This window comes from Coffea arabica, chromosome 2e (assembly GCF_036785885.1).
Source record: "Coffea arabica cultivar ET-39 chromosome 2e, Coffea Arabica ET-39 HiFi, whole genome shotgun sequence".
Lineage (NCBI taxonomy): Eukaryota > Viridiplantae > Streptophyta > Magnoliopsida > Gentianales > Rubiaceae > Coffea > Coffea arabica.
Window position 1 is genome coordinate 10,938,648 of NC_092313.1, and position 10,600 is coordinate 10,949,247.

Below are 10,600 nucleotides of genomic sequence, written 5' to 3' on the forward strand. Positions count from 1 at the left end.
TGATTAAACCAAAACTCGAGTACTCCTCAAGTCTTATTATCAAGTAGCATATTTATAATAATATAAATTTTAATTATTTATTGTAGAGTTGTAAAATTTACCCAAAAAAATCACACTTGAGAACTTGATTAGTCTCGTTGAACTTCATTTAATCGAGCTCAAGTTCGAACTCAACCCTAAAGAAGTCGAGTACAAATTCAAACATTTTTACTCGAGTAAAAATACACTCGAAACCCTCAAGCCCGCCTGACGAGGTACTATTTATGCCACAGACTGAGTCAACGGTCAAAACTCAAAAGACCAAAGGCAAGCCTCGTGGTTTTTTTTTTCAAAAGGAATAGTAAAGTACAAGAGCTATGACGTCGTTTTAAACCTCCAAAACTCGCGGAAATGGCAACTCAGCTTCCTCTTTCCCTTTCCACCGCCACCTTATGAAGATGAAACCTCATTGCTACCATATTTACCACCGCTCCTCAACCAGTATTTAAACACATGCCACGTTTTCTACTCGTCTGATTTCAGTCTGAAATTTCGTGCAGGCTGACAATTTTTAATTTAGCAGAGTGAGAGAGGGAGAAACCAAAACTTTCTTTTCTTGTTCCTCAAGGCTCAAAATCTGCAATATAATAATATTTAAAAACCATTGCAATAAAATATCAAGCAACCTTTTTCATTTTCAGTCTGAAACGTTGCCGCTCCTGAGATCGTGTACCAAGTGACTTGCCTCAGCCTTGCTGCCGCCGCCGCCACCATTCTTCTTCAAACGCTGCTTCAACTATCGGTAATGTGCGTCACTGCGAAAGTGTAACCACACAACACACATGCGTATAATCCTACGTATATCGCGTGTATCATTGTTCTTGTATATATACGATTATGTGCCGTTGCAATTTCTTTCTTTCTTCCTGAATTTTTGATTTTCGGGATTTTGGAGTAAGTTTTTAGAGCGATTTTAAAGAAATGCATGTCTTACGCAGATTGCTTTTGTTGTTCTATTTTTCTTGATTCAAGTTATGTTCGTCATAATCCTACTTACAGAATTTTGGTGCAGCATTTTCTGAGTATCGAACCGTATTTCGTGGTTTAAGAGAGGTTTTAGCTGATCATGAAATTCGCCGTTGCATTGTGAAATTCGATTTGGTGCCTAATTCATAATTGAACGGTCACATGGACGATTCTAACTTTTTTCTTTTTTATTTTTGGCGTGATTTTCTTCGCAGCTAATAATCATTTACCAGGTAGAGGTAAATACTAGCATCAACGATATTCGGCTTAAGTTTCAAGTCGATTTCAGGTAAAGAAACTGCACTTTCTTCTTACTTTCTTCGTAAGGCACACTGGCACAGCTACAGGGGTAGATATTAAGTATGCGAATCAGACTGAGATTTCACTATCAATCAGCTAGAAATAAATATTACGTACTCTTGGTAATATAGGAGCAATTACAGCCGTTTCAGATCTGTTCCCTTCTATAGCATATTACGAAGTATATTTTTCTTTGAATCTGCCGTCAACCAATTAAAAACTCTCTGGCGAATTTTGTATTTTGGTCATCTTGGCCTTAGAAACCAACATGGTCTCGCTTTAATCATCTAGACTTGCCCATTTTTCTGGAACTCCAAATGCCTTAATGCTTGGCCCGTACTGTTCTTCCGTTTGAAAGGAACTGACTATGTGCTTGCTATTACTATAAACGATTGCCTTGTGGGATCATTGACTTAATTTGAAATTTGAGGGCGATAATTGCTGCTTAATTTGCTTTTAGTGCCAGAGGAACCCAAGGGGTATCAGCTCCTTTGACTGGTACTCTGAAATGGCACTAGCAAGGTTTTCAAGGAGTGGGTTGAGACGATCTGGAAGTGCCATTTGCAGTTATGCCGATGAGAGGACTGTACCATTTGAGAGGGGATCAGTGCAAGAGAGCCCTTCAACTTACATGCGAAATGTCAGAGGAGGAAGCAATTTCTCGTACCTCTCAAACATCGAAAAGGTAGATTACTCTTGTATGTGGATCAGAGGAATGAGGATGACCCCTCAATATCATTTCGCTCATGCACAAAGTGTCATGGAAGGGTATGATTCAGAGTATGAAAGCACCAGGTATCCCACTCTGGAAGCCACAAAGCCGGGCGAAAAACCTAGAGTGGTTGTTCTTGGCTCTGGCTGGGCAGCGTGTAGATTCCTTAAGGGGCTTGATACCAAGATATATGATGTTGTTTGCATATCACCGAGGAATCACATGGTTTTCACTCCTTTACTTGCATCAACCTGTGTTGGTACTCTGGAATTCCGTTCAGTTGCTGAGCCTGTCAGTCAGATTCAGAAAGCACTAGCAAAGGATCCTAATTCTTATTTCTTCCTGGCTTCCTGTACTGGCATTGACACAGAAAAGCATGAGGTAAATTAATTTTCCTGCACTGCATTGCTCCTTTCTTTTTTATGAACATTTCAGTCTGGTATAGAATACTATATCACCAAAGCGACCCGATAAAGTATCAATATGGCAAGCAAATACAGGAATACTTTTGCACTCACATGTTGCTTGGGAGGAATCAAACCCTCACTTTACAATTTGCAAACAAGAACTGATAATCTGTTCTGAGACCAGAAGAAGTTTCTTCACAAAACGCTAATAAGAGGATCAGAATGGCATTGTATTTTGAACTACCTGCGTATACACTCTGTATTTTCATTTCGACGCTATTGAATTACTAAATGGAGAAACCTTCTTAATGTGTTTATGTTGATTTGTCTATCAGGTGTATTGTCAGTCTGTTGAAAATGGTGCACTGCATCACGAGCCCTACCAGTTTAAAGTAGCATATGACAAACTTGTCATTGCTTCTGGAGCTGAGCCCTTAACCTTTGGCATTAAGGGAGTTAAGGAACATGCTTTTTTTCTTCGAGAAGTGAATCATGCACAAGAAATAAGGAAGAAACTTCTATTGAACCTCATGCTCTCTCAAAACCCAGGTGATTATTCCCTTCACCGCTCTCCTACGAGAGGAAAACAAAGTTAAGATGACACCCATATATGGATGCCAAATTTATATTTTATTGATCATGGGAAGTGAAAAGTACAGATAGCTTGACGTTTCTGGTATTTGGTCCATTTTGTTCTTTTCAAGTCTTCTGGCTTAATATAGAATATAGTTATTAGGCGTCCGATAACCAGCATTTCCAGTGCCTTTCATCATTTTCAAAAACTTGTGGTTTGAAACTATTTGTAATAGTAAAGGACAGGGGACTAGCTTTTTACATGACATCAATTCAAAGTATAGAGGCGCATTTTTAGTGTAATATCCACATGAACTTTGGTCTTATGATTAGTCCTGAGTAATTGAAATGCACTACAAAGTTTGTCTTTTAAGCTTAGCAGCCAAAAAAAAAAAAAACAGAGAGAGAGAAAGAGAAAAGAAGAGGGGGGGGGGGCGCTAATATATCATAATTCTTATGCTTAATGAAGTGCATGGATGACAAGTTTTGAGTTTCAGGGTTGATTTTCTCATTCTTTGGCTGATTACTGTAGATCTTCACGGTAGTTGCTCGTGAGCAGCTTAAACAGACTGATTACACAGTTAATGAAGAAAAGAAATTGTACATGATCTTAGTTGTGTAGGCATAAGTTATATGATCTATGACCTAAGGGTTGTTGTATATTAATACCCTGGATATGATCTCACCATGAGGATAGAAATTACTCACCACCCTCATGCATGCTCACAGGCATTACAGAAGAAGAAAAGGAGCGCCTCTTACATTGCGTTGTTATTGGGGGAGGTCCTACTGGGGTGGAGTTTAGTGGTGAATTGAGTGATTTTATAATGAGAGATGTACGCCAACGATATGCTCATGTGAAAAACTACATTCGTGTTACTCTCATTGAGGTATAAATTTCTCTGGCAGTCTGAATAAACTAGATGTCAGTGGATGGCCTCAGCATGAACTACAAACTTTGTCATTTCTTTCTATACAGGCGAATGAGATCTTGTCATCATTTGATGTTGGATTACGACAGTATGCCACAAAGCACTTGACCAAGGTAGCTTTTGTTTCCTTCTCCAGAAAGATATCGGCTTTTTTGGTGGCTTCGTAATATTGACAACTTCCAAAATTTGAACAGTGTGGTGTTCGCCTTGTAAGAGGTGTTGTAAGAGAGGTGTACCCTAAGAAAATAGTCCTCAGTGACGGAAGTGATGTTCCATATGGTCTCCTTGTCTGGTCTACAGGAGTTGGTCCGTCTGAGTTTGTAAAGTCACTAGATCTGCCCAAGTCTCAGGGTGGAAGGTACAATTTCAGCATGTTTACTGCATCAACTTTTTGGTCCTTCATTCTTTTGCTCGAGTAATGATGGACCTTATGATATAACCTCTTGCACTTGCAGAATTGGTATTGATGAATGGCTGCAAGTTCCTTCTGTTGATGATGTGTTTGCACTTGGAGATTGTGCTGGTTTCCTTGAACAAACAGGGAGGCAAGTACTTCCAGCACTAGCGCAGGTTCAGCACGTAAACCTATTGCTTGTTCTTGGTAGTAGTAGTGATTAATTTCTGTCTGCAACTGCTTTCACTTTACCTTTTTTGGTTATTTATTTTTTTGCTTCTTGTCCTTTAACCCTTCAGCTCTGAATGGTACTTAGATGCTCCCCTTTTTCTTCTCTACTACGTACAACATTGAGCTTGATTATTGTCATGGCAACAACTTAGCTCCAAGGTGGAAATCTTATCTTTCAGTAGATTTTCTGAGATCAGTTAATTATGATGGACTAAGTGGAGATGTGGTATGATGTTTGACCAACTAAATGCTACAAACATTAAGAACAGGTTGAGGCTGTACTTTCGAATATGGTCAGAATAGTAGTCTGCATATGCTGGCAATAACTGTAGTAATGTTAGTAATGATGATGATCTAATAGTTTGAAACATGAGTCCATTGAAGTCCATTCTGTGCATAATGCACAGTATACTCCTGCTTAAATCTTAGAACTTCAGCAATAAGGGGGGGAATTCAAATTTAAGGACTAGAGTTTGTTTTGCTTCAAAGCAGGAAGAGACGAAGAAATGGCTTCTTTTTCATTGTTTAGGAGCGACATTTGATTTGCTAGCAACGTACGATTGACGAGTCAAACTAGGCAAGATTGGAATTAGTATCCAAGTTTGGGTACATGCGTTCAAATTTCCATCACTTGCTTGGTCCAGCGTAATGTATATGATACTACATCCCTTTCCCAGTAAAACTTCTACCATGTGCATACGTCGTGTATTTTCAAAATGTTATGAAGTTTTACAATCGGCTGCATGATATTGACAGCGTGTTTCCACCTGATTACGGATTGGTGTCTGTAGCTGTTTGTACTAGAGATATTTTCAGAATGTGAAGAAGTCTCAAGTTCTTTCACTTGTAAAATGCCTTAATTAGGTAGCAGAAAGGCAAGGGAAGTATCTAGTTGAGTTGTTCAGTAAAATCGGCACAAAAAATGGTGGCAAGGCACTATCCATGAAAGACATTCCTTTGGGGGAGCCCTTTGTCTACAAGCATCTTGGAAGCATGGCATCTGTAGGTCGGTACAAGGCATTGGTTGATCTTCGCCAGTCCAAGGTACTGATCATTGTTAGAGCTTCACTTTCTTAAATTCATTTGAAAGAAGCAATCTTCATACTCACAGAGCATGCACACCATCTAGAATCTTTATTAATTTATCCAACTTTATCAATCACACATGTGCAAAAACAGATCAATTAGTTGGTCCCTGCAATAATTTATCAAAGAAGTTACTAGGTGCTAGCCTTCTTTCTGGAAATGAGGAGTTAAAAGGATTTAAATGTCTTTTGCTTTGAAGTACAACCCTCTCAATGGAGAAACTAGTCCACCATTTTGCTTTGAAGTACAACCCTCTCTTTTCTTGCATTTCTTTGTGTATCACATGTCCGAAGCTCTGTAGCCGACTCCAGGGATAACTTGTGGTGGCTGCATTGTCACAATCAGGATAACAGGGCAACCCTCTCCTTTCTTTTTTTATTTTCCTTTTTTTTGTTATCTTTTTGTGCATATCACTTTCTGCAATCTTCACATATTTGCTGTCTAATAAAGTTGTCTTGCCTCGAATTACATCTGCAGTCACCTTGGCATTATCTATTAGATGATGTTTGTGTATTTTCCGCCAAGCATCCCCGTCTCAATTCCCAAATGACAAAAGATTGGTTTTTTTTTTTTTTTGTCTCAATTCCCCGTCTCAACTTAATAATGCTTTGCATTTAACGAATCATGACTAACTTGATTCGGTGTTGATCCATACTCAATATGACAGGATGAGAAGGGCATATCCATGGCAGGCTTTTTGAGCTGGCTAATGTGGCGCTCGGCTTATCTCACTCGTGTGGTGAGTTGGAGGAACAGGTTTTACGTGGCTGTGAACTGGGCTACCACATTAGTCTTTGGCAGAGACAATTCAAGAGTAGGATGAACCTAGTAAAATCATTTTATGTCGAAATAGTAGTCAGGTAATTTATTTTTTTTAACCGCAGGCACCTTTTAAGTTTTAGCTAACTTTAGACTACTACTATCAATTATTTACCATAGTTATATCATGTTAAAGCAGCCAATCAGGGCGGAAAATTTTGAGATGTGGGTTGGAAATGGTTAAATTTACGGTATCAAGCACCCAAATATTTAACAATTTGCACCCTCGTCTTTCTGTTTCTTTCTTCTTCTTCTTTTTTTCTTTTTTTTTTGGTGGGATTTTAGGTACATCATGGAATATTTTGTTGAAGCTCCAATACGACTCCAGACGTACCAGCCATTACTACTAAGTAATAACCACTCCCCTTCTCATCAAAAAACCTATAAACAAAAACTACATCCAACATAGATGATTTTCTCCTGTGTTTGATTCGTTCCTAGTAGTATGTGTCTAATCCTTTCACAATTTACACAAGTCTCCGGTTTCACAACCAATTTTCTCCTATGCACTTCGCCAATTCGATTCCATCCAAAATTAAATTTAGCCTTACAATGGCAGTTACCCTTAGCAGCCACACTGGACGGTCATAGTCTACTTCGAGATTGACCAGTGCACGTTTCAATTGACAAATTGCTAGAAGTCAGTTATAATCATCTGCCAAATTTGACCATTGACTTCAACTATTCCCATCTCCCCAAGGATCATCTGAGCTGGGACAAACGGCGAGACATTGAAAAGCCCAGCCTGCCCTTTATGTTTGGAGCATGTGTGCGGTGTCTTTTTGATCTCTTTTCCGCAGAATTGGAGAATAATTGACATTTTTCCAGCTTCTACCGCTAAAAATTTTTAGATGATTGCAAACATTCGGAAGAATCACGCAGTTGGTATATTGATTGGTTAGAGCTCAGATGTCCCAACTCAAATTATATTAGTAAAGGGGAAAGCACCAATTGGAATAGGATCGGAAAGAACAATTCATTAACATTCAAAAATTTACAAAGAGGTGGCCGGATTCAGTGGAGCAAACAAGCAAACAAATGAATGCTCCTCTCGGATCCATAACACACAACTCTCTTAACAAACCCGCAAAAACTTTACTCCCCTCTCTCTCTCTCTCTCACACAAATCTCTCTCAGTTGCCATGCCAAGCTATTTTCTTGAAATCATCACAAAGGGGTCCTTCGGCAAGATTGAGAACGAGCAGCAAAAGAGAAGATGGATGATAAAGAATGAGCCAAACCCAAGACTATAGCCACCTTCACTTGACCTCTCTTTGGTATTTGACGCCCATAAACGCCATGCCCCCTTGAAATATTTCTGCCGTTGATCATCTCTCTTCTTACTCCGCCTGCCATCTTGGAGATTTCTTGATGCTAGAAGCTTCTCTTGGCTTTGAGTAAGCTGAGCTAAGAGTTTTCTAGTTTCTTTCTTGGTGTGTTTGTTGCTTTGCTTGAGGAATGCACGAGTGAAGTGGATAAGTAGTGGGTATTTAAAGACCTCCGGGTTGCCAATTGCCCTTAAGTTTGGCGATAATTACCATACCATAATGCCACGAAAAGCAATTATTGCGTTCCAACTCTTGTACTCCACAACTCAGCAAGCTAAGAAAAGAAAGGGACAGTGAAAATTGTTTGACGAATTTGACCTTCTAATGTTCACATATCTTTTTTTCTCTCACTTTCTCCTTTACTTTGAACATGAAAGCCCAGGAAGTGATGTTCTGTTCACATTCAGCAAACCCAAATAGAATATACGAAATTATTTGGCCATTTGTTTGGTTTTGTTGGTTGGTACCATTATTGCTTCTGTACAGACTCAAAAGTTTATTACTTGTTGTATAATAGGACGATTTTAACATTTTGTGACCTTGCTCATTCAGAACTGCCAAAAGTGTCAAATGATGGAAATAGGAACAACAATATGGCCATATGGATGGATCAGTTACCGATTCAACTTCACATAAATTTTTGCAGAAAAATCCTTTCGATAAATTTTCTGACTATCTTTTTATCTCACATACTTCGAAACCATGATTCTTGTGAGTGGCACAAAAGTTTTCTATTCAATTTTCAATAAGATGTTGATGAGTCATGAGCGGACGGAATAATTCCAAATTATATATATATATATATATATATATATATATATATATATATATAAAAAGAAGCAAGAACAAGATTATCTATTTTTATGAGATCTACTAAGCAAAAGATTATCTTGTTGGGAACCCAAGGAAAAGCAGAAGGTATCTTGCTCAGAACGCAATGTGCCAATGTTTGCATAAGGATCACGTGTTCTTTGTAATTGGTGCCATTAGTTAAAAAAGGTGGGTATCAATCATATCATTATCATCCTTTTAAATATTAATACTATAATATATAATGGGCCATGTGATTGCTTTCTGTCTAAATCTGATCTTTATCTTTCCAAGTTGCAGTGGAGTTAACCCAAAGAGTGGCAATCGCAGCCTCGTTGGTACATTGAATCTTGACTGTTTCTCATGTTGAAAGGTTCCATGAATGGAGCTCTCCATCAATAGGGATCTATCTTTGCACCTATAGGTACTCTAGTTTAGCGTCAAAATCTTTATCCTGTTTAGATTGCAATTTTCTAGTTTAGATAAGAGAATGATTGGAAAATATGTTTAGGAAAAATGTAAAAATTTTCTTTTGTAAAATCTGATTTTCCAAACAAGAATTTTTTAGGGCCTTTTTTGTGGTTACTGATCCTTTTTTTTTCTTTTTATGTCTTGCCAGATTAATTTTTAGATATATAAATGAGACTAGATTTATTAAGTTTGTAATATATTGATAAATTTATTAGCAAGGGCCTTGTTTGGAAGCCAAATTTTTTACCAAATTTATCTGCTACAAGTTTTTTAAAAACTTTAACTACAGTAATCTTAAAAAAAATTTCAAAGTTTTTAAACTATACGCTTTAAAATATTTTTTTAAAAAAAACACTTCAAATTTTTTTAAAAATTTCTACAGTAAGTTACAGTAAAATTTTAAACAAACATCCAAAAAACTCACGTTTTTGTATCTTAATCAACATACATACATGAATAAGTCAGGGAAACAAATAATTTGGTTGGTGATCCTCTCCTGACGACTTTGAAAGATTGCTCTCAGCTAAAGCATCCAAAGTACTACAGGTTGTGGAGAAGAATTGACAAGTGATCTTAGATGCCCTGCATCTTCCATGTTCAATAAAAGTAAAAATCTTTTTGGTGGCTGTACATAAAAAGGTATTTTTACACCAAATTTTAAGATATTATTAATTGCATGGTGGAGTAAATCTATCTTTCTCGAGGGTTTGGAAAATAGGTTGGACACATTGAGTAAACTTAATTCTAATTGCCAAAAAAAAAAAAAGCATTTTATTTGCTTGGATCATCTATGACGTCAAGATGAATCTAGAAACTTGTTAAGTCGATGATGACGTCAAGTTAACAGTGATAGTAAATTGAGCGACAAATAAAACATACCAAAATCTCCTAAGGTCACTAGGAAACTCGAGGATAAAGTTATGAGATAATGAATTCCGGTTTGGAGTCTTTGGACCTTAAAGTTTTCACTTGACCAGAATTTGACCTTCTAGGCTTCATACCGGTCCCTTTTGACCAAGGTTCCGTCTCCATTTGGCCGTCGACCGAGCACATGCCACGATGTACTTATTTCAGGGCTAATTTCAATTCAACTCTCCAAAGTGTGTATATTTGCGAATCGAGCCATGTGGTAATCCTCATCTTATTTTATTTTATTTTATTTTTGAGTTTCCTCCTTGAACTTTTAAAACGTTGCAATTCAGCTGCCCATGTTTAGAATAGTAAGTCAATTTAGACATTCTAAGATGGGGCAAATTGTTGTATCTCATAAAAAATATTTTGAAATCTGATATGTATCTTACACCTAGCTGTCTATTGTACTTCATAAATGATTATTAGGGCAAGTCAAGTTCATCAACTGAATGAGGGGCCATTTAACAATTCCTTAATCTTTTACTTGATAATAATGGAAGCAAAACCCAATATACTGATAAGCCAACTGGCAGATATAAACCAACATAGAAATGTGAAAAACTAAAAGAATTAAAGACTTTTGGGCCACGTTTTTTACTAAGAATTTTGATAAAAGATTT

At 37.4% G+C, this 10,600-nt stretch overlaps 1 protein-coding gene across 3 annotated transcripts; it reads left to right on the forward strand.

Annotated features, from left to right (window-relative positions):
• Window positions 1–369: 369 nt before the first annotated feature.
• On the forward strand, window positions 370–6,676 carry LOC113730917 (internal alternative NAD(P)H-ubiquinone oxidoreductase A1, mitochondrial-like). Of its 3 annotated transcripts, none has more exons than XM_027255908.2 (10): window positions 370–786; window positions 1,221–1,294; window positions 1,766–2,398; window positions 2,760–2,973; window positions 3,727–3,887; window positions 3,977–4,042; window positions 4,124–4,287; window positions 4,385–4,499; window positions 5,419–5,598; window positions 6,308–6,676. In XM_027255908.2, the coding sequence occupies exons 3-10, from the start codon at window positions 1,814–1,816 to the stop codon at window positions 6,461–6,463; spliced, it is 1,641 nt and encodes a 546-aa protein (XP_027111709.2). In that variant the 5' UTR covers window positions 370–786; window positions 1,221–1,294; window positions 1,766–1,813; the 3' UTR covers window positions 6,464–6,676. The 3 variants fall into 3 exon arrangements, with proteins under 3 accessions (XP_027111709.2, XP_027111710.2, XP_027111711.2); XM_027255909.2 differs by having other exon boundaries at window positions 370–781; XM_027255910.2 differs by lacking the exons at window positions 370–786; window positions 1,221–1,294 and having other exon boundaries at window positions 1,333–2,398.
• Window positions 6,677–10,600: the final 3,924 nt, after the last annotated feature.